The following is a 24,893-nucleotide window of genomic DNA, read 5'->3' as shown; positions in this document are numbered from 1 at the left end:
CGTAATCACGCCCCGATCACCTCGACCACCACCGCAACAGGCAGCACGGGGATGGCTGTACTCTAGCTGTGACGCTGCTACTGCCACACTCGATCCACCTGCAAAAATCCGCAGGTTGCGAGCTGGATCCGAACGATCAGCACCGCCTTCGCTCCCTCTGACGCACTGCAGCGCCAGCCTCGCTCGAGATGGACCCGACACAGGCGCAGCGAGCAGTCCCTGCCTCGCTCGACTTGTCCGTCCACGCTGCTCAAGCGACTGCGCCCGGCTCCGCTCTCTCCTCAACCTCCCCGGCAGCTTCTGCCGTCCACTCGCCCTCGACGGCGCAGAGCAAGCGCAAGGCGGGGGACCCAGACGGAACAGGCAGGAGTACAAAGAGCAAGGGCAAGGCTCGCGAGCAGGACAGACTCGAGGGCGACGACGACAGCGATGATGGAGCGACTTCCGGGCAGCCGCGAAAGAAGCGCAACCGGTCAGCCACGACCGCCCTTTTGTGCGGGTCAGTGCCATGACACTGACTTTGGTCCAACAGTGTCGCCCTCTCGTGTGCCGAATGCAAGGTGAGCCCGCTTGCACGCCTTCGTCGATCACCACTGCGTGCTGAATCCCTCCCGTCCCTACTGCAGCGTCGCAAGATCAAGGTTCGTGGGCTTGCAGCATAGCCCGATCGAGCTGGCTAATGCGTCTCATGCAGTGCGACCGCGTAATGCCCGTCTGCGGCAACTGTACCAGTGCGTCCGACTCGCTCATCGCCCGCCTTCTTAATGTTGACCACTCTCGAATTGCCGGAACAGAGCGTGGCCGACCGAACGAGTGCTCCTGGGACGTGTTTCAGCCGAGCAACGACGCCTTCCTCCCGCCAACCATCGCCCGCACCGCCGAAGTCGACTCGCTCGCCGCGCGCCTCGCGCACGTCGAAAAGTACCTCGCGACGCTGCCGCCCAACTTTGCCCTTTTCCGGCCACTCGCCCCGCAGCTTGTGTCGAGTACGGCAGCAAGCGCACCGAGGAGGGCCGTGACAGCGGGAGAGGGCGGGAGACAACAGGATGCAGAAGACGGCTTTTCCGACGTGCGTTTTCTCGCCCTGAGTCCCTCACTCTACACCTCCTCATGCACTCTTGACGGATCTGCAGACCGAAGACGCGGCAGTCAAGCTCGAGTACGGCGTCTTCGCCCCGCGCCCCGACCCTCCCGCCTCCTCGACCAAACCCGCCGCGCATTCCGCTCGCCCCGCACTCGCTCACGCACCCTCCTCTACCGGCCCGTCTGCACGCCCCTCGAACGTGCGCTTCGGCGCGCCTCAGCTCGAGCTCACGAAAGCGCTCACGTCGATCGTCGTGCCCGCGCCCGCGCCCGCACCGTCGTCGTCGCTCCGGGCGCACCTCCTCGTCGACTTTGACGCTCCGCTCGAGGAGGTCGCCGAGGCGCGGCAGAGGGAGCTCGAGCGGATACTGCGCACGCTGCCGGGGAGGGAGGCGACGGCGTTCCTGGTTGAACGCTACTTCACGAGTGTCGCGTGGCTCTTCCATCATTTGCACGCTCCTTCGTGCGTCCCTCGGGCTTTTCCTGCCCTCAGAGTACCGCATGCTTACGCTCGGCTTTGCCCGCGGCAGCTTCCGCGCCGAGCTCGACGCCTTCCATGCCTTGTGCGACGCCTCGCGCACCTCGGAGCTCGACCCGTCCTGGCTCGCCCTCCTTCTCATGGTCCTCTGCCTCGCGCTCGACTCGATGCACTACTCGCGCTCCCCCCTGGCGCTCGGCGCTTCGTCAACGCCGCGCGAAGGAGGCGGTGAGGGCGCTGCGAGCCCGCTCGAGCACTTCTCGAAGGAGCAGAGGGAGGCGCTGCCGGAGAGATGGTTCGAAGCATCGATGAGGGCGCTCAGGCTCGCAGAGTGGGAGAAGGTGCCGCGGATCCGATCCATCCAGGTGCGTGGGACTGCCTTTGCAGGACCTGGCGTTTAGACCGTGTGGTCGAACTCGTATGCAGGAGCTGATCCCAGCGTCCGTGCAGACCATCGTCCTGTACACTCAGTACCTCCAGCTCTCGTCCGCGGCGCGTGGCCAGCCCACGCAGCTCGTCATCTGGCTCGCGTCCGGAATCCGCCTCGCCCAGATGCTCAACCTGCACTTGCTCGGTTCAAACCCAGAGACGTACGTTCTCATCGCTTCTCCCGCTCGGCGAATGCGCTCACGCGATCCCCGAGCAGGATGCCACCTGAGGATCCGGCATTCCCGCCGGGCAAGAACTCGCTCAAGCGCGAGATGGCCAAGCGGCTTTGGGCCGTGCTTGTCTACCAGGACGTGCGTTCGAGCGCATTGTCTCGACGCTGTTGCTCGGTGATTGACGCAAGCTCCTGCAGTGGCTCGCCGCGAACGCTCGCAACCGCTGTTACCTCATTTCGCCGATGCACTGTGACACGGACGACCCGCTCAACGTCAACGACGCGGACCTCTCGCCCTCCACGACGACGCTCGCGCCCGTCCCTTCCTCCGTCCTGACCGACTCGTCCGCCGACCGCGTCCGCATCGCCACCGCGCGCCAGGTCCGCGCCGTCTTTGACCGCACCGTCCTCGTGCGCGACTGCTCGTACGAGACGATCATCGACCTCGACGCCGGGTTCCGCGTCATCCTCGACGAGCTGCCTGAGCGCTGGACGCTCGCGGCCGACGAGCAGGAGGCGCCCATGCTCCGCTTCCAGCGCCACTTTGTCCTCGAGGGACTGCACAACCGTATTTTCCGCTTGCACCGCCCGCTCCTGTCCAAGGCGCACAAGAACCCAAAGTACAAGTTCTCGGCGGACGCTTGCCTCAAGTCGGCGAGGGCCGTGGTCGTGTCAACCCACAAGTGCGTGTCGAGGACTCTGCTCGTTAGGCACCTTTGCACCGATGCTGACTTGTGCGCTTGCAGTATCCGCGAAGCGGTCAGCGATGTACCGTACACGTATTCGCACGTTCTCGGTGCTGCGCTTGTCCTCTTCAACGAGTGCGTCGTTCCGCTCTCATTCCGTTGTGCTCTGCCTCATCTCGGCCGCCACTCTCAGCCTCTTCCAAGCAATCGATCACGAATCTTCCGGTGCCGAGATCGACTCAAAGATCGAGACGCTCCAACTAGCGCTGGAAATCTTCCAGTCCAAACCCTCGTCGACGCCGCTCGCGCTCGTCGTGCAGCAGGGCCACCGCATCCTCGCGGGACTCTTCCGTGAAGAGGAGCGCCGGCGCACGAACCACGCCGCACGCGCGCTTATGCTCGCTGCAGCGGGAGGTGGCGATGCAGGCTCTGGCGAGGGAGGCGAAGGGGGCGCTCCGGCAGAGGAGGCGGAGACATTCGCAGAGGTGCTGCAGCGCATCGCGCGCAGCCTCGATACCGACTCGGCGCCTCATCGCGGGACGCCGCCGCCCACGCGGAACTTGCCCTCGATGAAGGCGAAGAAGGGCGCGGGACCCGCTGCCGCTGGTCCCCCTTACTACGCCGCAGCGGGTGAGCCCGCTTCTGAGGCAGGTGTGATGTCCGGAGAGGCAGGACCTACTCTTGCGGTACCGGTACAAGGAGCGGGCGATGCCTCGCTCCTGTCGGTCCCGTCGGGAACGAGCGGCGCAGCCCTCCTCGACCCGCTCGCGCCGGCAACATCGCTTGCGCCGCCGAGCGCGTCCCCGCTCCGCAGCACGACCGGTCTCGTGCTCGACTCGCTCGACCCGTGGGCCATCTCCTCGTCGTCCACGTCCACCCCGCTGGCCGCGGCTGCGCCCGCCGCCGCTCCATCGTACGGCCTCTCGCTCGATCCTTCCGAGGGTGAAGACGCCTTCGGGTTGTCTTCCTTCGGCCTCGGCGCCTTCGACCTCGGGCTCGTCGGTCTCGGCGCAGACGGGCTCGGACTGGGCGACGACTTCGGCCTCCTCAGCGGCGGCGGGAGCGCAGGCGGGGTCGGCATGGGCGCGGGCGGTGCTGCGGGCGATTTCGGCAACATTGCTGGCCCGAGCGCTTTTGTGCCGTCTGGCGCAAACGGGCTCGGCTTCTTTGCGGCGGGGCAAAATGGACTTGGAAACGGGGGCGGAGCGCTCGGGAACGGCTGGAGGGATAGCGGCACTGCGGGAGCGAACGGCGCACCGCGGGCGCAGGGTATGAGCGACGCAGAGTCGGCTGCGGCGTATTGGGGCACGCGGGGCGACGCGTGGTGAGCTGCATTACGACACGCTCCATCGGCCTGCCGCTTTTCGTCTCCTCGCCAAAATGAGGCGTCAAGTGTCTGTTTCAGTCCTGGCCCTCTGTAGAGGCTACCGCACTACGCCTGCATGCCCTTGCGCACGTTCTCCCACTTGCTCGTCGGGTACGCAAGCCAGTTCTCGCGCCTGTCGACGCCCGTCTCGGAGCGCGCCATCCGCTCGTGCACGAGGTGCACAAGCCCGCCCTGCCCCGCAGGCTTGTCTCCCGAAAGCTCCCACCACATCGAGCCGCCGAGGCGGTTCACGCAGAGGAACTCGGCTGCGGAACAAAGCGCGGTACGGGTCAGCCAGGCGGGGAGGGAGCGGGGAGGAGGGCGTACGCACCCTTCGCTGCGGCGCTCTCGGGCGTGTCGTACGTGACAAATTCGCGCGTGGAAGAGTTGTAGCACGATGCGGCGACGAGCTGCGGGTCGAACGACTCTTGCGCGCCAGGGAGCGGGAGCGCCTTGTAGTCGTAAGAGCCTGTGCGGGCCTCGTAAGCGAGATGGTCGAGTATCGCAATGGCAGTGAGCGGGGAAGACGCACCAGCTTCCCACGACCCGGGACCGACACCGCTGTAGGGGGTGCCAGGGCCTTGAGTATTGAGGAAGGAGCGACCATAGAGAGGCATGCCTACGGGGAAGACCAGCGTCAGCGTCGAGTCAGCCCCGCAGCTGTAACGTCACGATTTCATTTGCGTGATGCACAGCGACGAACTGTCTGAGACTCACCGAGTACAAGCTTCTCCGTAGGCACTCCGCCCTTCGCCGGATCCGCAAAGTGCCGAATCGCGCGGTCGGTCGAGAGCGCGTCAGGTGTTGGACCGAAGATGTTGGCCTGGTGCCCGGCGAGCGAGTCCCAGGAACCTGTTTAGTCAGAGTGTCAGCGGACTGAGATGGCCTTAGCAGGATGCGAAAGTGTCGAACCGGCATAGTCGTACCTGCGATCATTTGAAAAGTCAGCTCTTGTGTTTGTGTGAAAGAGACTAATTCATGTGCGCTCACGCCATGAGGTTCCAGAAAGACAGGTACTGATCCATCTCGCGGATGCGCAGCTTCTCGTAGTGTGTCGCGCCGCACGGCTACAGTTGAGCGTATCGAGGTCAGTTATCCAACGTGACGTAGGTGAATGACCATGACGAAGCGCGCGACCTTCGACCGCTGGAGAATGACTGACTCACCGCTGCAATCGACAGCTCGAATCCGTGAGGCGGTCGCACGCCGAGCTTGTGCTGCAGCCCGTCGAGCCCCTCTCGTAGCATCCTCAGCAGCTCGACATAGTCCCTCGCCTCGTTGTCGTCGCGCGGGTACTCCCAGTCGACGTCGAGTCCGTCTAGCGCATAGTCCTCGACGAGCTTGACGGCGCTCTCGACGAAGCGCTGGCGGCCGGCGGGGGTCGAGACGGGGCGCGCGAAGCGGCCGTTCTCCGAATAGGTCCAGCCGCCGATCGAGAGGAGGACTTTGAGCGTGCGGTGCTGCTGCTTGAGGAGGTAGAGCTGCTTGAGGTTGCCGTACAGGTTGGGTCCGCCGGCGTCGTTCCAGCTGTCGTTGCCGTAGTGGATCTGGCGGAAGAACGCCGCGTGTAAGAGAAGATGACCACCAACGCCTACAGGCAGTGTGCGGCTGCGCGCGCAAACCGCCTGACGAATCTGACTTTCCGCACTCACCTGCTCGTCCGCCCACGCGTCCGTCAGCTTGACCTCGCCATCTTCCTTGACCTCGGCAAACGCTGTCATGGGGATCAACTTCCCGTGAGCCTCACTGGCGCCACGACGAGCGAGCATGAGCCGGTACGCACAGTACAGGATGTGCGTGAGGTCCTGTGCCGGAATGTGTTCTGGCTTGTAGCCCCTGCTCGTTCGTAGAGGACATGTGAGATAGTCGGACGGCGAGACAGCAGTGTCAGAGCACGGGCAAGAATAGGGACGCGAGGAAGAAGGTTCGGGAGAGAGTCGACAACACAGTCAGCGAGCCAGACCCGCTTGTCACGCCGAGGAACATCAAGACCGCACCTTCCATAGATGCCCCAGTTGGTGAAGTACCCCACACTGCGAAAGAGAACCAAAGATGAGGTAGACGGGGATGCCGAGGGGGGTTAGCGCAGCAGACGGAGAAGAACCGAATGACTGTACGCACGAGACCTTGCCCGAAGGACGGGGAATGGAGTGCATGGCGCTGTGGTGCGTCTGAGCGGGTCCTCGAGCGGGAAGAAGGCGAGGGAAGCGCGGATGGAGGGACGAGAGAGTGAGGAGGACGAGCGAGGCGAGGACGAGAGCGGGGACAAAGCGGATTCGACGGGGATGCTGGACGTGCTGCTTTGAAGTCTGCTGTCCCTTCGCTAGCATGCACGAGCCGGTAGGCGGCGAGGGGGACGAGGGCAACCCCGAAGGAGGCGGTGCACCTCTCGCTCTTCGTCGTCCACACTCTGCTTCTACGTGTTTGTACGGGCTAGAATGAACTGTCAAGGTGATCTGACCGCAGTCGACCTCGAGCACGCCACCTCGGGCGCCCTCTCGTCCGCGTCGACCTCGTCCTCGTCCTCGCTCCTCCAACTAGTCGAGTTCCACCGCTCGCACGCGCAGAACATTGCCAACGCAGACGACGCGGACGCACTCAAGCGCGTCATCCGCGGCCTCGACTCGCGCGACACGGTCCTCACGAATGACGAGATTGTCGGCACGGCGCAGGAGGGCGACGCACTCGCCGGCGGCGTATGGACCGCCGGCTCGATCGAGACGCAGGACGACGACGACGAGCTCCTCGTTCACGTGCGTGCTTGCCCCACCTCGCCCTGCCTCACGCTGTTCCCGCTGACTTCGAGTCGCGGTGGCGCCCCTCCTCGTTGCTGACACAGGTCCGCTTCTCCGAGCTGGTCCGCATAAAGTGCGTCTGTGCCAGTGCCTCCGTGGCTTCACATGCTCACGAACGCTCTGCAGGTCCATTCTGATTGGCACGGGTGGCGGGCGACTCGACACCTCTCCTCGACTGTGCCGCGCCTGGGTAAACCGCGGTCCGTCTGGCATTGCCTTCGACGAGGCCGCATCATCATCCCCGACGCCGGCGCAGGAGTTTGAGCTGCTCGAGAGCGAGGGCGGGGGTCGAGGCGCGGTCGAGTACCCGGTGCGGATCGCGCGGTTCGCAAACGTGAGCGATGTGTCGCTGTACTTTGTGTGTTGTCCTTCGTCTCTTTGGCTTGGAGCTGAGGCTGACTCTTGCTGATCACAGACGAACGCACGAGGGGACCAGTCGCGGCTGTACTTCCTCGGATTCATCGGGGAGAGCCGGCAGCTCAAGAAGGAGCCGGGCGAGCCCATGTCGAGTGCGTGCCAAAGCCCCTCCGTGACAACGTCCGTGCTGATGCGTGCTTACCGCAGTCGGAGCGGAGAATGCTGCGCCGTCGATGGTGGACGGCGTGCGGGAGAAGCAGGCCGGCGCGAGCAGCACGACTGCGCGCTGAAGCGGCCCGTTCGCCTGCTCCAGTTCGCGCCTGTCCCCCGCAGTCCTTCTCTCTCTTCTGTTGTCTTCCTTCGTATGTGTCCCTGTTGTAGTGCTCACTTCACTCACTCTCGTGCTGGCTGGCCCCTGTGTGCGCTCGAGCCTCTGGCGTCCGCTTCCCCCACCTTCTCGCTCGCTCTCACTCCGCTCGCTCCCGCTGCACTGTCCAGTCCGGCTCTCTCCGCTCGAGGCTGAGCCAGGAGTGCTCCGAGATGCCCTTCCGCGCCCCCTTGCCCTCGCAGCATCCCTCCGTTCTCTCCCCTCCGTCCCCACCACCGTCCTCGGCACCACCTTCGATCCACTCCTCCCCGGCGCGCCCTACCCCGGCGCCGACTCGTTTAGCGAACACCGCACCCCCGCCGACGCTGCGTCTCCCCGCCCCGCCTCCGCCGCCGAAACCGCTCTATCTCTCGACGAGGCGCGGGCGCGGCCTCGGCTTCGGTCAGGGTGGGAGAGCCGGCGCCGGGTCGACGGACGTCGAGGACAAAGAGAACGGCAAGAGGAGCAGGGGCCGGATGCCGAGGTGGAGCGATGCCGAGCTGGGCGAAGTCGAAGATGAGGGTGTCGAGGGTTCGGCAAGTGCGAGGGAGACGGACGACGCTCGTGCAGCTGCAGGCGCAGCAGTGAACGAGCATAAAGACGTCAACGAACAGGGCGGGAGTGTCGAGCAGACGAGGACGGCCCTCGAGCGCCTGTCCGCTCCTTCGGCGTCTTCCGCGCGTGAGACCGATCCTCCTTCTCCCGCCCGCCGACCCTCGACATTCTCGACGGCATCCGGTGCTGCCGAAGTCTTCCGTACACCTGTCGGTACGCTGAAGGTAGGCGCGAGCGGCGGCGGCGACAAGCGGGCTTCGACGATCCGCGTGCGCGACAAGCTGGGTCGGAACAGCATCTTCTTCGACGCCTCGCGCGAGAACCCGTTCCTCCCTCCATCTCTGTCGCTTGATTCGCTCGAACCGGCCGCAGAGCCCGCCGACCCGCCGCTCCTCCCCCTTCCTGCTCGCGTAACGCCCGCACTCGCCCTGCACGCCTTCGCCGGCGAGCCGACGTTCGGCGAGCTCACATTCGCGCAAGGGGTGGCGCTCCAAGTCGAGATTGAGGATCTCGGCGGAGGGTGGAGCTTGGGATGGATTGAGGAGGCGGGGGAGGAGGAGAGGGGTTTGATCCCGCGAGGGTGGTATGCGGTGCGCTGGCTCTCCTGATCTGGCACCGACGCTCGATCGATCGCAGGACCTGATTGATACGACTGAGACCTGTCACAGTATGTGGACGCGCCTGTCGCTGCACTCTCGGGCCGGGCCGCGCTCTCGGACGGGGCTGCGCTAGATGAGGATGCTCCGCCGGCTTCGGCCGCTGCGGACGAGCAGACCTCCTCGCTTTTGGCAGACACGGATCTCTCGTCGGGAGATGCGAACGCTGTCCCGCTTCGCTCGTCCGCGCCGACCACCCCCACAGCCGCGCGCCCTTCCGCGCTTGACCGCCTCTTCTCGCCTTCGTCCGCCAATTCGACACCTTTTACAACCCGCCAGCCCTTCGCACGGTCCACCGCGCCGTCTCCGGACCTGTCGTCCTCGCCCTCGCCGGACCGCTCGCTTGTCCAGCCGAACAATGAGCCGAGCGCGGAGCTCGACTCAACGGCAGCGGCGGGCGCAGCGGAGCGCAGCGAGGACGAGGAGGCGGCGTCGTACGCGACGCGATCTATCGGACGCCATGTCGTCGTCAGTGGGACAGAATTCGAGCCTACATGGCTGGACGGACTGGGGGAGACGGGTGAAGGCCAAGTGGCGAAAGGCGCCATCGTCTCGCGGGACGAGCAGTGGGCGGACTCGCCTGGATCACAACACGGTCAAGACACACCACATCTTTTGGCGCCGGATGGCGACGGCGCAGAAGAGAAGCAGGACAGCTCGGACGACTTGCCGCAGGTTGACCTTCTCAGCCTCGACGAGCAGAACATCCACCGTCCTCCCACGCCGCAATCGCCTGCGCCTGTTCAAGCGCTCACCTATCCACGCCCTCTCGACGTCGGCCCTGCCGTGCGCCCGCCCTCGCCAGCGACGCCGCCGCGCCAGGCGCTATCGCCGGCGCCCACCAGCTCGCTCCTCTTCCGCTTGGGTCTCACCCCGTCCAGCAACTCCAGCGTATCTGGCACATTCTCGTTTCTCGTACCCGCACTCGGTCGCACGTCCATCCCCGGCGCCTCGATCCTCGCCGCCACCTCTGCGCCGCCGTCATCGCCTCCACGCAAGGCGCGCCTGCCTCGCCTGGGCAGCACGCGGCGCGGTGCAGCTCCGACCGCGGCAGACAGCAAGGCGCTTTTGCTGCGCTGGATCGAAGAGGGCGACGAGCTAGACGAGGAGGTCGGTGATGAGTCGCAGACGTGGGAGATTGACGAGGGACCGGTTTGGCGCAGGACTGGCGGCGCAGGAATGGAGGAGAACGTCGGCTCAGCGTACGAGGTGTACGTCGGTGAGGGACGCAAGACCTCACCGCTCGGCGAGGCGCCCTACATCGCCTACGAGATCTCGACCGTCTTCCCTCCCGCTTCGCCCGCACCCTCTCGCGCATCGACTTCCTCAACGTCGACGTCGTCTCTGCGCACGCTGATCGTCAACCGGCGCTACTCGCACTTCCAAGCGCTGCACAAGCTCCTCGTCTCGCGCTTCCACGCCCCGCTCATCTCGATCCCGCCGCTCCCGCCTTCCGCGCCGCTCGCGTTCGGCGCGGCGCGCTTCGACGCCGAGCTCGTCGAGACGCGGCGGAGGGAGCTCGAGGTGTGGCTGAAGAGGTGCGCTAGGCACGAGGTCCTCGCGAGCAGCGAGGAGATGCGGGGATTTCTGGCACTCGAAGGCGAGAAGGTGCGTCTTTCTTGGCCCGAGGCTCTCGCGCTGTCCGCTTGTCAGTGTTGACGTTGTCTGACTGGTGCGCTTCGCAGGACCTCGCGCACCATCTCCTCCTCGACGGCCCCTCTCCCGCACCGAAACCGCTTCCGCTCTTCCCCTCGCGCGTCTTCCATCCGCCGTTTAACGTCGATCTCGAGGAGGCAGCTCAGATGGTCGAGAGTTTCGAGCGACACTGCAGGGCGGTGCAGGTAGGGGCGGGCTGGAAGGCCGTCGAAGACGCGGTCAGGACAGGCAGAGAGGCGAAGCGAGGTGAGTTCAGCTCTGACTTTCGCCAAACCGGTATGAGCGACCAGACCATTCTCTGTGCTTGGATGGACGGTCTACCTGTAGTGGTCGGATTGAGCTGAAGCATTTCCCGCCTCTGCAGACATGGCCGCTCAGCTCTCATTTGTCGCCCACTCCCTCGCTCGCCTCGTCTCGGGCGCGACACTTCCGTCGCCTTCCTCCGACCCGCCGCAGCTCGTACAGGCGCTCGAGGATCTCTCTGAGCAGGAGTCGCAGCGAACCCGGGCTGCGTGGTGGAGGGTGCAGAACGAGGCGCGAGCGTTTAGCTGGAAGGATGAAGACGCAGGTGTGCTCAAGTGGTCCCGCTGCTCAATGCCAGCCACGACGAGTAAGCTTACACGTGAAGCTCTCGGGACACGACTCGCACAGCCGCGCTCGGCGTCTCGAAGGCGGTCCAACTTGCTGCAGAGGCGATTTCAAAAAGTGCGGAGATCGAGTACGATACGGTGCGTCTGCCGCGATATCTGGCAGCGCTGGAGGCAACACGACACAAACGTGCTGAGTGCTACTGCTGCACGCTGTACGACAGGCACGGTCAGGTTTGCTCGAGGTCGAGGCGCTCTTGCATGAGAATGCAAATCCGCTTTCCCAACACGCTGTGGGTTGCTCCCACTTTCGTGTCCAATCGGCCTTCCATGCTTACTGTGCTGCACATGCGCACGCAGCCCCTTATCGATCTGCATCATGCCCTTATCTCGACTTACTCTCGCCTCTCTCGCCTCTCGGGCATCGAAGCCTCCTCGACAGCGGATCAGCTCGCCCGCTGCGAGACGCTTCTGAACATAGCTTGCGCAGAGATGCACCGTGTCATGCAGCATCGGTGCGAAGACCTGCGCGACACGACACGGAGGTGGATAGAGGAAGAAGTGCACGAGAAGGAGCAGGTGCGCGCACCCAGCCTTTATCGGCTCCGTTCGACCAGTCGTCCGACTGAATAGCTATCGCGCACCGGGTTCCTGGCTTTGGCGCGACACTGACGACAACTTCTTGCAGACTCTCGCCTGCCTCATTGATGCTCTCCAGCACTTCGATCCTTCCTCCCTCTCTTCCCTCGCCCTGACCGGCCCTCGGCTCCGCTCACCGCTCGAAGCGCTTCCTCAGCCAGTAGCTTTTCCGCCGCTGCCGAGCGCGGGTGTGTATGGGCGAATGACGAACGGCGCACTTGGCACGACCGAAGGCTTGAGGAGGGCAACAACGCTTTCGGCTGACAAAAGACGCGTCGTCGAACGCGCGAGCGGAGCGTCGGCTGGTGCTGCGCCGACAGGAGCGGGAGGTTGGAGGGAGAGCGTGTTCGGCTCGTGGGGGTGGTAGTCGAGTCGGCGTCTTCAGGGTCAGTACTCAGCTTCGCGTGCCTACTCTCTTCCGAGCCCTGTTCGTGCGAGTGCTCGGGGGAGAAGACTGGTCGCCTGGAGTAGTCGTGCGAGCTACAAGAGCGGGTCGGCAGAAAACGACAAGCGGCGCGACTACGGAAAGGATGAAAGGTTCGGGAACAGGGTACAGACGCGGGCACAGACACCGAAAAAGCGAGAACAGCGGACTCAACAGGATGGGGCGACAATGCAGGCGCGCGGCGTAGGTAGGTGAAGCGGCGGCGGATTGACCTTCCTAACCAGCGCAACTTACAACGATCTAGTCGCTGTCGGTGTCGCCGTCCTTCGACGCACCCTTCTTGACCTTCTTCTGGCTGCTGCCCGACGTGCGCGGGTGCTTGTTCGGGAGGAGCGCGCCATGGATGTTGGGGAGGACGCCGCCTGCGGTTTCGAAATGCTTCAGCTGACGCCTGAACTGAGCAGATGCTCGGCATGCCCTGCGAGATCGTCACTGTGCGGGGATTGATTGCCTTCATCAGTTGTGGCGCTCGAGGAGAGTCTGACAAGCGAGTGCGGCAGATACGCACCATGGGAAAGGAGGCGGTTGAGCTCCTCGTCGTTGCGGATCGCGAGCTGGAGGTGGCGCGGGGTAACGCGCTTCTTCTTGTTGTCACTGTCGTCCCAGGACGAGATCAGCCGCCTCAGCAGTGGCTCGCCCTGAGTCCGTTAGGACCGTCGAAGCGGAACGCACCGCGCAGCATTCCCCGCGAGCTCGAGGATCTCGGCGACGAGGTATTCGAGCACAGCAGCGAGATAGACTGCCATCGAGTGTGGTAGTGAGCCCCGGGAAGCCAAAGTGGGGATGCGAGACGAAGAGGACATACCGGGAGCGGCCTTGGCGAGGCGCTCGGAGTACCTGCCGGCGCGCAGATTCTTGCGGATGCGCGAGACTGGGAACTGTGCGTCGCATCAACATGAGGGGCGCGTATCAGCCCGCGTTTCGCGTCTGCGAGTGCGGCCGAGGGGAGGACGGAGCGCGACGCACGACGAGGCCAGCCTTCGCTGCACGCAGAAGCGCCTGGTCTAGTGAGCACCACTTCGCTCGTACACGTGCAGCGCGTCACGAGGGCGACCGAGCGGCGAAGAGGACAACGCACCGGCATCGCGCAAGACGTGCTTCCCGCCCTGCCCGACCGTCTTGCCCTTGCCGCCGCTAGTCTGAGGAGCCATGCTGTGCACAGTGAGCGTCTGCGAGAGGTGACTGGCGAGTAGAGCGAAGGAGGAAGAGGACGAGAAACGCGACGGACGCGCGCCGTTCGAGACGATGTCAACGGCGACGCGTGGACGAGGTCAAAGCGGCACCGTCTCGTCTTTGCACTCGAATCGAGCAATGAGCGTGCGGAGCGTGTCATAGATGCACAGGAACGCGTAGCGAGATATGCTGGACGAGCGAGAAGGCGAGAACGAGTGGGAAAGTGGGAAAGAGGTGGACGGAGCACAACGGGAGACTGCGAGGGACACGACAAGTACAGCGACTACCGACTACGCCCAGCTCATGCACGCATCGTGCGGCACGCGCGCGGGTATATCTCGATCGGTCTGAGGGGACCGGCTGAGAGGCGCGACGTCGCCGGCTCATGATCCTCCCGCGCCTCCCCGCCCGTCCTCCTCCTTGATGCTGGGCGGCGCCGTGCTAGTCGGCGCTGTCGAGCTCCCATTCGAGAAGATGGACGACAAGCTGGGTCGCCTTGTCGAGGTCGGCGAGAGCAGCGGCGGCGAGCCGAGCGGTGGCAGGTCCATCCCATTTGCGGCCCCGCTTGTAGGCGAGGACGGTGAGCGCGCGGGTGGCGTTTTGGCGGAGGAAGAGGAAGCTGAAGAGCCCGGGGCCACACCGCCTTGCGATGCCTCTTTGAGCAGAAACTCGATCCAGAGGTTCGAGAAGGACTGCGAGCGCAAACCTGTCAGTAGGCAGGGACGTTCACCCGCCTGAGCTGCCCGAGTTCCGGACGCACCTCGTTTTCGACGCCCTCGTCCACAGCCTTGCCCTTCCCGCTCCGTGCGTGCCCCTTGCCCGCTCCGCCGCGCCCGCTCGAGATGATGCTGCTCGACGACAACGCGCCGCTCGCGCGCTGTAAGCCGACCTTCTCGCGCTGGTCGTCGGACCAGGAGAGGATCGAGGCAATGAGCTGCAGCATCTCGAAACGCTTGGCGTCGCCTCGAGGAGTGTTGAGGAAGGTGATGAGGACATTGGTGATGAGCCGTCTGCAAGGGAAACGATCAGCGCTCATGTTCGGCCGTGAACACACGATGGCGCATTTTACGCACCGATCCACGCTGTCATCGCCCGAGTCCTTCTTCAACCGCCGCAGTGCTTCGGTCAGATGCTCGTTGAGGATGACCGCTGCGCAGGGAGACACGGTCAGCACGCGCTGCGCCAGCGTCCAAGGGGAAGCCACGCACCCTCGTGCCGCAGCTTGCCAATGAGCAGGTTCTTCTCCTTGACCTCCTTGGCGAGGGCCAGCACCCGCTCCGAGTCGTTGTGTGCCGACTGCAATTGCTGCTCCGCCTGGCTCGCTCTTTGCCGATATGCGTCCAGCGAGTTTTGCGTCTCGTGCAACTGCGTTTGCAGGTCGCCGAGCATGGCTTGCAGTTCGCGATCCTTGGCTGCGCGCATGAGCCCCGAGATTAGCCTTCTCGACGGACGGGCAAGGCAGACGAGGGCAGGACAGGCAAGCGCACCCGCCTGGAACTCCTCGAGGACAGCATGCAGGTTTGCCGCGCTCTCCATCTCGCGGTCGCGCTCCTCGCGGAGGACCTCGCGCTCGGCTTTTGCCTGCGCGAGCTCCATCTCGACCTGCGCGAGGCGAGTCCCCTGCTCCTCGCGCCTCACGCGCTCGCGCATCGCCTCGCCCTCCCACTCGTCGCGCTCGATGCGCACGCGCTCGAGGTCCTCCTGCGCCTCGCGCAGCGCGAGCTCGCGCTCCTGCGCCTCGTCGGAGCTCGCGCGCTCCGAGTCGAACGCACGCGCGCGCAGCTGCTCGACTTCGGTGTGGAGCGAGTCAGCGTCGGCGTGCGACTGGATCAGCTCGGACTTGAGCGTCTCGACGGTCGAGGAGAGGTCGTCGTTGGCGGCTTGCAGGTCGGCAATCTCCTGTTCTCGGCGGTCGAGCTCGTCCTGTGGGTGCAACGCCCCGTGAGCCCAGTCATAGAGAGCAAGAGAGGCGATACGCACTGCGTCCTGCTTGAGCTTGTCGCCGAGCGTGTTGCGCATGGCCGTCAGCTTGGCGAGGAGGCCCTGGTACTGGGCCTCCCACGCGTCGCGGTCCATGCGGGTGCGATCCAGCTCGTCCTCGAGAGCCCGTGTCCGCTCGTCTTCCCCTTCGTACGCCGCTGCAGGCGGGTCCTGCGCGTCCCCGCTCCCTCCCCCACCATCGTCCGCAACGTCCTCGACCGCGTCCTCCTCACGCTGCACGGGTTCTGGCTGCTCGTCTGTCGGTGCAGGGTCGTCTTCGGGCGGAGGAGCAGCGTCTGCGCCGTCCTCGAACCACGCAGCGTCGTTGTCGTCTGCGCCCTCGTCGACGGCGGGGAGCGGGTGGGCCGGTCGCGGCGCCGCATCGGGCGGGCGGGGCGCGTCGAGCGAGCCGCGCGAGGGCGGGAGGGGCACGCTGTGCGGGTCGGCCATGCGCTTGCTCGCGCTGCGCAAGCCTTGGACGCGGCAGAACGAGGCGAGGCCACGCTGCCCGGCTCTCTCGCACCTCGACCATCCGCTCGATTCCGCTCGGCTGCAGCTGAGAGGGCCGCTGAGCATTGTGCTGCATTCTGCTGGACTCTGCCCCTCTGGCCACCAAGCTCCACAACGGCTCGAGGCTCTCATCGCCCTTCTTCTCCTGGCGACATGCCCGTCTCGCTACTCGCATTGTCAGGCGAGATACTCGCCCTCGTGGTCGACGCGGCCCTGAATGCCGTATTGCCATGACAGCTGTCCAAGCAGCGGCTAGATGCCGCGGTGCTGGCACTTCTCTGCCAGCCTCCTACGCATTTGCCCAGTGTCGCTTCGACCGCTCCGTCAACATCGACGTGGCGTCCGTACCCGATTCCCTAGCCAGTACATTATGCTCAGCTTTTCTCGCACTAGCGCTCTGTCCATGACGGGTCTGCTCGGCGACAGTTTACTCTGCGACGGCTTCAAGAATGCTTTACTCGCCTCATCCAGGATCAGCTAGCGACAAGACGCGCAGGTGCGGCTGGACATCATCTGCTGCATGCTACAGGAGAGCTGAACGCTGTCTTCGAGGACAGCAGGTCGTCAAATGAGGGAAGGTTACGATTTCGAGGATGACGGGCCCGGCACCCACAATCTCTTGCCCCACTCTGATCGATGGTGCTGACGAGGGCACGAGGGGCAAAGGGTGGCAGAGCGGTCTAGTACCGCGCGCGGTGGATGTGCGTGGGTAGAAAGGTCGAGTGCAACTAAGCAGGACCTGATCACAAAACACATTCCCAGTCTGCTGTGCTCTACGCGAAAAACATACGACACTCTGATGTGCCCGTTGCGCTAGCCAGTCCGTCAGTCCAAGTGGTTTGAGGTGACCCCGCTCTTGTCGTCTTCGCCGATTCGCTGCCTCGCTCGCTCGCTCCTACAGCACTCCCCGCGCGATGATCCCGACAGCACCACGCATGGTGCGCCCTCTTTCTTCGCCTGTCACGGCGCGCACGCGCCCGCCGAGCGACCGCTGACCCCGGCGCTTCTTCCTCGTCCTCCTCGCTTCTCGCCTGCTCTCCCCGGCTTCCACCATCACAGGGCGGCGGCGCGCAGTTCCCCGTCCCTAAGGTTTGCCTGTACGACCGCTTCCCGCCCCGAGCAGTGCGCTGACCGGCGCTGTTTCGCACGCGTCAACAGGAGGTCTGGTCCCCCGCTGGTGGGTGGTGGACGCGCCCGAGCAACTGGAAGTCGTCGACGGGCCTCGTCGCCCTCGGTGTGGCACTGGCGACGTACGGCGTGTGGAGCTACTCGGCGCAGAAGGAGGTGAGTTTGCCCGAGGTCGTCGTCCGTCGCCTTGCCCGAGCGGTGCTGGCTGCCCGTACAGACCGCTCGGCGGTGCTCACTGCTTCACGAGTAACAAGACGCTGACTGTCACTGCTCTTGCTACAGTGGCGGCATACCGAGCCGACTCGCCCCATTCCCTCGATGATGGTGCGTTCGACAGCTCCCGCTTCGCTCTTTCGCCTAGTCTTCCGCGGACTCGGGTACGCCGAGCTGACACGCAACTCGTTCGCACACAGTGGGCACGGCAGTTCAAGAAGGGCGAGCTCGGCGTCAAGGACGAGAGCGACCTCCGCGGCGAGCCTGTCGCGCACCACTAGACGGCGGCGCAGTGCGCGTGTCTTCCCGGTCTTTCTCGACGTTGTGCATTGTAAGGAGGCGATGATCATGTGCGTCGCGGTCGAGAGGTTGCGCTTGCCTGTGATGCTCTCGTCGCTCGAGGTCCGACTCTTGTGCCGCTCGGGGTCGATTCTTGCTTCGACTCTGCTTCTGCTGTCTTAGCCTTCTGCAGGCTGTGGAAATCCGCTCTATATCTGCTTGCCACAGTCTGCCCAGGCGTCGGACAGCCGTCTTGCTGGCGCTGCAGCTCACGAAAGAGTGGCAGAGTGCGGAGGCCTTCCTCACCGCCTCTCTCCAGCGGCCCATACGTGTTTCCGTGGCACGGCCGACAATTCGGCGGAGCACGAAGGCATTGCAGAAGTTGCGCTCGCTCATCTGCGGCGGTTGTGTCAGAGGAAGTGGGGGAGGAAGGCCGTACGGAGCGGCTTGAACGAACGGGAGGGGACGACGTTTCCGCCGCAGCGAGAGTGTCCAAGAAGCGAGTGAACCGATTTCTCCCTCGTCGGGTGCGTACGCTGAGCGCGTTGTAAGCGCGGGTGGAAAGCGTCTCGGGATCAAGAGAGGGGTGTGGGGACAGGGCGCAGGCGAGCTTCCGGAGAGAGCGCGCAACCTACGGCGGGCCTGGAACCGAAGTGCAGCACGGCGGAACGCGGGATGCCATTCGCGCCGGCCACGTGGCCGCGCCCCACTTTGCCCCTCGCGCTTGTCGCTGCAAGGCCGGCCGGGACCCGCGCTCTCTCGCTCTCGCTCTTTTCTCCCTGCTCGCTTCTTGCTTGCACGTCAGAATCACTCCAGTGCGTCGTCTCGCCTAGCTGGGACTTCGAAGAACTCGCGGATCTGATCTCGTTGTACCGGTGCCCTCTCGCTCTTCTCTCCTCGTCCCCGCTTTCTCGTCCACCTGCATCCTCGCCGTCCTGCAGCCATGTCTGTACCGCAAGCCTCGCTTACCTTCCCCGAGGGCCACTCGGTCAAGTCGCTCGACTTCCCCGTCGGCCTCTTCATCAACAACGAGTTTGTCGCCGGCGAGGGAGGAAAGACCATCGAGGTCAAGGCTCCCTCGACGGGCAAGACGATTGCCCACGTCGCTGAGGGCTCTGCCAATGATGTCGACCGTGCTGTGTACGTCTTCGTTCCCTCGCAAAGCGATGCTGCACTCGTTCGTAGTTGGGTACCGCCCCGGCGCAATGATCCCGCGCTGACTCTCTCGCCCCTCTTTCGCTCTGATCTTGCAGCGAGGCGGCCCAGAAGGCTTACGACACTGTGTGGGGCGAGCGCTGCCCCGGCCACCAGCGTGGCAAGCTCCTCATGAAGCTCGCCGACCTCTTCGACGAGCACAACCAGCAGCTCGCGTCGATCGAGGCGCTCGACAACGGCAAGGCGTACAGCATCGCCAGCGGCTTTGACGTCTCCTCGGCTGCGGCGTGCCTTCGCTACTACGGCGGCTGGGCCGACAAGGAGCACGGCAAGGTGGTCGAGGTCGACGACAGCAAGCTCGCCATTACCAAGCACGAGCCGATCGGCGTCGTCGGTCAGATCATCCCGTGGAACTTCCCTGTGCGTATCGACCGTTCTGCGTATTGGGACGAGGCGGGACTAATACGTTTGACCGGCGACAGCTCCTCATGTTCGCCTGGAAGCTCGGCCCGGCCCTCGCCACCGGCAACTGCATTGTCATGAAGACGGCCGAGACCACTCCTCTTTCGGCTTTCTACGCCTGCCAGCTCATCGCCAAGGTCTTCCCGCCCGGTGTCGTCAACATCCTCACGGGCTACGGCAACGTCGTCGGCGCCGCCATCTCGTCGCACATGAAGATCCTCAAGGTCGCTTTCACCGGCTCGACGCTCGTCGGTCGCCAGATCATGAAGGCCGCGTCGCAGTCGAACCTCAAGCCCGTCACGCTCGAGCTTGGCGGCAAGTCGCCGAACGTCATCTTTGACGACGCCGACATCGAGCAGGCTGTCTCGTGGGGCGCATTCGGCTTGTACTTCAACGCGGGTCAGTGCTGCTGCGCTGGTTCGCGCATCTTTGTTCAGGAGACCATCTACGACGAATTCCTCGAGAAGCTCACTGCCAAGGTCAAGTCGATCAAGGTCGGCGACCCCTTTGCGGCCGACTCGTTCCAGGGCCCGGCGACGAGTCAGCTCCAGTTCGACCGCATTTCGGCGCACATCCAGGCCGGCAAGGACGAGGGCGCGACGGTCCACCTCGGCGGAAACCGCCACGGCACCGAGGGCTACTTCATCGAGCCGACCATCTTTACCGACGTGCAGCCGACGATGAAGATTGCCCAGGAGGAGATCTTTGGCGTGCGTGAGGTTCCTAGGGCGTGCAGAACGTGCGCAACGAGGCTGACCTCGGATCGACCTTCGCAAACAGCCGGTCGTGGTCGTGCAGAAGTTCAAGGACGAGGAGGACCTTATCGCCCGCGTACGTACACACACCTCCGAGTGTATACGGGGTCGTTCTGACGCTGTGCGCGCGCAGGCGAACGACACCGTCTACGGTCTCGCCGCCGCGGTCTTCTCCCGCGACATTTCTCGTTGCCTGCGCATCGCCAACAAGCTTCAGGCCGGGACCGTGTGGATCAACCAGTATAACATGCTTGACTGCCGCATGCCATTCGGCGGGGTGCGTGCCGCGTCCTTGACTCCACAAAAACTCTTGTTCTGATTTCCTCGCGCATCCAGTTCAAGCAGTCTGGCATCGGTCGCGAGCTTGGCGAGTACGCGCTCAAGAACTACACCGCAGTCAAGGCCATCCATATCAACATCTCTGCCCCCAACCCGCTCTAAGCGCGCCCCCGAAGGCGAATTGACTACGATCCGGCTCTCTTTGGCTTACCCTCTTCCTTGTGATAACCTTCGTTCCTGTCATGACCAATCCTTCGTCTGTTGCGCTTTTCTTCGTTGCCCGCTTGACCCTCTCTTGCTTTTCCTGTCCCGGTCTGATTGGGCGTACGTGACTGCAGCCAGAGCGCGTTAGGCTCGCAACCGGGCTTGCCCTTTCACGCCTATTGTCCGTGTCTCTTTGCGATCGGGAGCAACGCCGCAGGACTCCGCGTATGCTTCTCGACCTTGGCTGTTCTCGCTGCGTCTCAAACATTACCACTCTCCCTCAATTGTCCCGGATCCGACCTGAGACGAACGCAGTTCACCGTGTTCTGTGGGATTTTGCGAGGATGCTCTGTGAGATGTTCAACCAAGGTTCCTCGCAGAGTCACCACCCCCGAAACAGAGGTAAGTCTCGCCGACCAGTCGAAGCAGAACGCAACGTAGTGCGTTGCGACCACTAGGTGTCAAATTGATGCAGATAGACAGTTGGCACGTGCAGCAAAGCCTGATTCGCGAGGCAGTACTACAGGTGCGGCACGAGGCGGGGCGCAGGAGCCGGCTCTTCCGCGAACGCCTACTGCAGGAAGAGCGCCAAGTCAGTGTATCTAGACGCGGCCATCCACACTACTGGAGTAAGAGAACAAGAGCAAAGGGCGCACGAGCGGATTGGGAGCTGAGATGTTGATGTGGATGGCCTTGACCGCGGTGTAGTTGTGTAGTCTGCCGAGGTACCCGTGTCAGTCCCGGTACGGCATCAGCGCCGCGCCAGTCTCTGGGTCCCCTCGAGCAAAGCGAAACGACCAACGTACGCATACTCGCCGAGCTCGCGACCGATGCCAGATTGCTTGTACTGCGCGTGCGAGGATCAGACGCCACTTTTCGGAGGTTGGAAGGGGAACACTCACGCCACCGAACGGCATTTGCGTCTCAAGGGCGTTGTACTGGTTGATCCAAACGGTGCCGGCCTGGAGCTTATTGGCGATGCGCAGGCAACGAGAAATGTTGCGGGAGAAGACCGCAGACGCGAGACCGTAGATGGTGTCGTTCGCCTGCAAATTCAGGCAAAGTCAGCGAGAGCATGCACACAGCGCTGCGAGAAGCACACCTTAGCCACCAGGTCGTCCTCATCCTTGAACTTTTGCACAACGAGGACCGGCTGTTTGGCAAGGTTGAGCGGATGAGCGTCTTCTATGCAGCGGAGATGCGAAACGCACCCCAAAGATCTCCTCCTGCGCAATCTTCATGTTGGGGGTAACATCGGTAAAGATGGTGGGCTGGAGGAAGTAGCCCCGCGTGCCGTGTCGCCCGCCGCCGAGGTGCAGCGTTGCGCCCTCGTCCTTGCCGGCCTGGATGTGGGCGGCGATACGGTCAAACTGCGTCTCGCTCGTCGCCGGGCCAAGGAACGAGTTGGGCGCAAAGGGGTCCCCGACGGGAAGAGACTTGACGCGCGCCGTGAGCTTCTCGAGGAAGCGGTCGTAGATCGAGTCTTGCACGAAGAGGCGCGAGCCCGCCGCGCAGCACTGCCCTGCGTTGAAGAACAAGCCGAAAGCGCCCCAGGACGCTGCCTGGTCGAGGTCGGCGTCGTCGAAGACGATGTTAGGCGACTTGCCGCCCAGCTCGAGGGTGACGGGCTTGAGGTTTGACTGCGCCGCGGCCTTCATGATCTGGCGACCGACGAGCGTCGAGCCGGTGAATGCGACCTTGAGAATCTTCATGTGCGACGAGATGGCAGCGCCGACGACGTGACCGTAGCCGGTGAGGATGTTGAGAACACCCGGGGGCAGAACCTTCGCAAACAATTGGCAGGCGTAGAAAGCAGAGAGCGGGGTTGTCTCTGCCGTCTCTGCGAGGTGTAGACCAGTGAAGCTGAAGTCAGCAACTGCGGAAGGGGAAAAAGGCGTTCGTCACGTACTCATAACAACGGTGTTTCCCATCGCAAGGGCCGGGCCAATCTTCCACGCCAGCATGAGGAAGGGGAAGTTCCACGGAATGATCTGACCGACGACGCCGATCGGCTCGTGCTTGGTGATGGCGAGCTTGCTGTCGTCGACCTCGGCCACCTTGCCGTGCTCCTTGTCTGCCCAGCCTCCGTAGTAGCGCAAGCAGTTCGCAGCGAGCGAAATGTCACCGTTGTAAGCCATCGAGTATGGCTTGCCATTGTCACTGCGAGAAGGCGTGGGTGAGTTCTTGGGAATATTGATATCGCGAAGAGCGGCCGAAGCAGCGAACTCACAGCGCCTCGACCGACGCCAACTCCGCCTTGTGCTCCTCAATAAGGTCCGCAAGCTTCATCAGAAGCTTCCCGCGCTGGTGACCGGGGCAGCGCTCGCCCCAGACCGTGTCGTAGGCCTTCTGTGCCGCGTCCCTGTCGAGCAACGGTGGTCAGCTCTCGGCACCTTCTCGGAGCGAGCGGGCGACGAACACTGCGCGGTCGACGTCGTTGACAGATGCCTCGGCAACATGAGCGATGACCTTGCCCGTAGACGGCGCCTTGACCTCGATGGTCTTGCCTCCTTCGCCGGCGACAAATTCGCCGTTGATGAACAGGCCGACGGGAAAGTCGAGCGACCTGACAGAGTGTCCTTGAGGGAATGTGAGCGATGCGCGCGGGACAGACATGATAGAGCAGCACTAGCAAGCGTGGAACAGAAGCGAAGCAGAGAGCGGAGAGCGGAACAGGAGACCAGGTGCTTCGGCGGTCCGTTGATGCGCCCCACCCCCTTACACTCACGCGTGCGCACGAACTGTCCGCATGTAAATGGCTTCCGGTCTTGAGGCGAGATCAAGTGAGGGGAACGCAGGTGGAGGCACCCAGCTTGCGGCGAATACTAGATTAGCTCCGTAAGCCCAAACAGCATGTTGTAGCACTAGGGCGCGAATGGCACGTGAATGTGCATGAGAAGCAAGCACGATGCGCTTGGCTCGAAGCGAGAGCCAGGAGACGCAGGACACCGAGGCGACTTCGTGGTCGACCGGGCAGGTGGTCGACACGAGAAGACCACTGTCACTCGCCACAATACACACACACAGGGCAAGCGAAGACAGCATGGGGAGAATCCGGGAGAAAGAGAGCCAAGAGCAGAAATCGCCGTAAGCACCGTTCTCCGGTTCATTCCTCCCATGGTGCCGCGCGCGTCGAGCCAAAACGGACCAGCCGTTCCAACAGTGACCGGGCTAGTTCTTCTCGGCCTCGCGCTGCTCCTTGAGCTGGCGGTACATCTTGACGGCACGCTCGCGCTCCGCATCGAGCAGCGCCTTCATCGCCGGGTTGATGGGCAGCCTCGAGCTCCCGACCGGCGCCTCTGCGCCCGCGAGCTTGAATGAACCCTGCCCCTCGCTCGACACGCCGCACGCGGCGGCCCCGCCCGGCCCGAGGACCTTGGCCATGAGACCCTTGCGCGCCGGGTCGGCGAGCGTAGGCGGCGCCTGCACGACGTCGTCCAGTCGCCGCCGGATATCGGCGGACGCAAACTCGGTGCGACCGGTACGACTGCGAGCTGCGTCCGTGGCTGAGCCGGCGTCGGCCGTGACCGGCGCACGCGCCTTCTTCGCGTGCGGGTCGACGGCCTCCTCCGGCGTCAGTTTCGGCTTCTTCGTGAGGGGCTTGCCGTCCCGCCCGCGGCGCACTTCCTCCTCGTCCTCGTCCTCCGCACCGTCCCCGTCGTCTCCGTCGCCCTTCTTCGCCTTGCCCTTGCGATCCTTCTTCCTCTGCGCGGACGCACTCGCGTCCTTGATGGCGGCACGGACCGAGCCCCGCATCTCCTGCTCGACACGGCGGTTGAAGGAGGAGAGCGACTCGTACGGCAGCGGTGTCATGCTTGTCGAAGCAGTCTGTGTCGCGGAAGCGGGTCAGCGGACGAGAGCCTCGCAAGCCGAGAGCACCCAGGAAGCCCAGACGCACCTTTTTCTGCTGGTTAGGATTCTTGCCCTTCTGCTCGTCTTCGAGCTTGCGCTTCTTCTTGGCGTGATACTCCTCGCGAAGCTTGACAGCGTTGATTACTCTGCGACCGCGAGGCCGTTCTCGTCAGCCTCGCTCATCCGAAAAGCAGGGCACGGAGGGAGAGACGCACCGGAACGCCGACTTGCTCGCGCCGCTCGCATCGGCCGCCGGGGCGTCCCCTCGCCCCGAGCCGGCGCCCTTCCTCCGGCGCTTGTTGCTCTTCTTGCCGTCATCCACCGCAGCCGCGCCCGCATCGTCGTTGAGCGTTGAGGTGATGGGCAGGAGCGAGTCTGCAGCGGTGGGCGGGTTGTCCATTCCTCTGCGCGCGAGTGAGAACAGCGAGAGCGAGGTGAGCTGATGAGAATGGGTGAGAGCGGCAAAGCGAGAGACGCACTGCGCAGACGAGCGCTCGAGGCGGATAGAGCGCTTCTGGCGTTTGTGTGGCATCCTTTCGTGGCTCAGAGAGCTTGTGAAGCGAGCGATGAGAGCGGACAAGTCCAAGCTGCTCCAGCGGAGAGCGAAGGCGGTGCAGGGGTTTGCAATTCAG

General features: G+C 64.0%; 10 protein-coding genes across 10 annotated transcripts; 5 read left to right on the top strand and 5 right to left on the bottom strand.

Annotated features, from left to right (window-relative positions):
* Nucleotides 1-188: 188 nt before the first annotated feature.
* On the top strand, nucleotides 189-4,176 carry JCM10292_006848 (Zn(II)2Cys6 transcription factor; the record flags this gene model as incomplete). Its single annotated transcript, XM_076647646.1, has 12 exons — nucleotides 189-472; nucleotides 533-560; nucleotides 627-641; nucleotides 695-731; nucleotides 795-1,069; nucleotides 1,134-1,546; nucleotides 1,614-1,926; nucleotides 2,012-2,151; nucleotides 2,208-2,301; nucleotides 2,361-2,845; nucleotides 2,909-2,983; nucleotides 3,042-4,176. 12 exons carry the CDS (start codon nucleotides 189-191, stop codon nucleotides 4,174-4,176), a joined length of 3,294 nt encoding a protein of 1,097 aa, XP_076506816.1.
* Nucleotides 4,177-4,280: 104 nt separating this feature from the next.
* Nucleotides 4,281-6,370, bottom strand: JCM10292_006847 (glycoside hydrolase family 18 protein; the record flags this gene model as incomplete). The annotated part of the gene is made up of 11 exons (XM_076647645.1): nucleotides 4,281-4,480; nucleotides 4,546-4,683; nucleotides 4,747-4,833; nucleotides 4,932-5,066; nucleotides 5,127-5,140; nucleotides 5,205-5,281; nucleotides 5,381-5,761; nucleotides 5,867-5,928; nucleotides 5,998-6,050; nucleotides 6,212-6,247; nucleotides 6,336-6,370. 11 exons carry the CDS (start codon nucleotides 6,368-6,370, stop codon nucleotides 4,281-4,283), a joined length of 1,218 nt encoding a protein of 405 aa, XP_076506815.1.
* A 282-nt stretch (nucleotides 6,371-6,652) lies between these two features.
* JCM10292_006846 (PITH domain-containing protein) lies at nucleotides 6,653-7,656 on the top strand (the record flags this gene model as incomplete). Its single annotated transcript, XM_076647644.1, has 5 exons — nucleotides 6,653-6,967; nucleotides 7,054-7,082; nucleotides 7,136-7,367; nucleotides 7,425-7,518; nucleotides 7,574-7,656. 5 exons carry the CDS (start codon nucleotides 6,653-6,655, stop codon nucleotides 7,654-7,656), a joined length of 753 nt encoding a protein of 250 aa, XP_076506814.1.
* Nucleotides 7,657-7,906: 250 nt separating this feature from the next.
* JCM10292_006845 (uncharacterized protein) lies at nucleotides 7,907-12,193 on the top strand (the record flags this gene model as incomplete). The annotated part of the gene is made up of 8 exons (XM_076647643.1): nucleotides 7,907-8,878; nucleotides 8,957-10,552; nucleotides 10,630-10,846; nucleotides 10,965-11,168; nucleotides 11,252-11,328; nucleotides 11,412-11,480; nucleotides 11,548-11,766; nucleotides 11,876-12,193. 8 exons carry the CDS (start codon nucleotides 7,907-7,909, stop codon nucleotides 12,191-12,193), a joined length of 3,672 nt encoding a protein of 1,223 aa, XP_076506813.1.
* A 318-nt stretch (nucleotides 12,194-12,511) lies between these two features.
* Nucleotides 12,512-13,422, bottom strand: JCM10292_006844 (uncharacterized protein; the record flags this gene model as incomplete). The annotated part of the gene is made up of 6 exons (XM_076647642.1): nucleotides 12,512-12,633; nucleotides 12,780-12,865; nucleotides 12,944-13,010; nucleotides 13,077-13,149; nucleotides 13,238-13,254; nucleotides 13,350-13,422. 6 exons carry the CDS (start codon nucleotides 13,420-13,422, stop codon nucleotides 12,512-12,514), a joined length of 438 nt encoding a protein of 145 aa, XP_076506812.1.
* A 405-nt stretch (nucleotides 13,423-13,827) lies between these two features.
* JCM10292_006843 (uncharacterized protein) lies at nucleotides 13,828-15,874 on the bottom strand (the record flags this gene model as incomplete). The annotated part of the gene is made up of 6 exons (XM_076647641.1): nucleotides 13,828-14,136; nucleotides 14,205-14,454; nucleotides 14,518-14,593; nucleotides 14,653-14,856; nucleotides 14,932-15,367; nucleotides 15,425-15,874. The coding sequence occupies 6 exons, from the start codon at nucleotides 15,872-15,874 to the stop codon at nucleotides 13,828-13,830; spliced, it is 1,725 nt and encodes a 574-aa protein (XP_076506811.1).
* Nucleotides 15,875-16,848: 974 nt separating this feature from the next.
* JCM10292_006842 (uncharacterized protein) lies at nucleotides 16,849-17,556 on the top strand (the record flags this gene model as incomplete). Its single annotated transcript, XM_076647640.1, has 5 exons — nucleotides 16,849-16,872; nucleotides 16,994-17,023; nucleotides 17,093-17,218; nucleotides 17,345-17,386; nucleotides 17,476-17,556. The coding sequence occupies 5 exons, from the start codon at nucleotides 16,849-16,851 to the stop codon at nucleotides 17,554-17,556; spliced, it is 303 nt and encodes a 100-aa protein (XP_076506810.1).
* Nucleotides 17,557-18,497: 941 nt separating this feature from the next.
* JCM10292_006841 (aldehyde dehydrogenase family protein) lies at nucleotides 18,498-20,367 on the top strand (the record flags this gene model as incomplete). Its single annotated transcript, XM_076647639.1, has 6 exons — nucleotides 18,498-18,694; nucleotides 18,808-19,129; nucleotides 19,192-19,881; nucleotides 19,952-20,002; nucleotides 20,060-20,203; nucleotides 20,263-20,367. 6 exons carry the CDS (start codon nucleotides 18,498-18,500, stop codon nucleotides 20,365-20,367), a joined length of 1,509 nt encoding a protein of 502 aa, XP_076506809.1.
* A 613-nt stretch (nucleotides 20,368-20,980) lies between these two features.
* JCM10292_006840 (aldehyde dehydrogenase family protein) lies at nucleotides 20,981-23,025 on the bottom strand (the record flags this gene model as incomplete). Its single annotated transcript, XM_076647638.1, has 9 exons — nucleotides 20,981-20,983; nucleotides 21,066-21,126; nucleotides 21,216-21,256; nucleotides 21,312-21,455; nucleotides 21,512-21,562; nucleotides 21,621-22,249; nucleotides 22,319-22,569; nucleotides 22,640-22,771; nucleotides 22,829-23,025. The coding sequence occupies 9 exons, from the start codon at nucleotides 23,023-23,025 to the stop codon at nucleotides 20,981-20,983; spliced, it is 1,509 nt and encodes a 502-aa protein (XP_076506808.1).
* Nucleotides 23,026-23,580: 555 nt separating this feature from the next.
* Nucleotides 23,581-24,793, bottom strand: JCM10292_006839 (uncharacterized protein; the record flags this gene model as incomplete). The annotated part of the gene is made up of 4 exons (XM_076647637.1): nucleotides 23,581-24,237; nucleotides 24,308-24,407; nucleotides 24,477-24,665; nucleotides 24,741-24,793. 4 exons carry the CDS (start codon nucleotides 24,791-24,793, stop codon nucleotides 23,581-23,583), a joined length of 999 nt encoding a protein of 332 aa, XP_076506807.1.
* Between the last annotated feature and the right edge of the window lie 100 nt (nucleotides 24,794-24,893).

The sequence above is a fragment of the Rhodotorula paludigena genome, assembly GCF_050403205.1.
Source record: "Rhodotorula paludigena JCM10292 DNA, Rt_paludigena_JCM10292v1_ctg10, whole genome shotgun sequence".
In the NCBI taxonomy this organism is placed as follows: Eukaryota; Fungi; Basidiomycota; class Microbotryomycetes; order Sporidiobolales; family Sporidiobolaceae; genus Rhodotorula; species Rhodotorula paludigena.
This window is presented reverse-complemented; position numbering and strand designations above follow the sequence as displayed.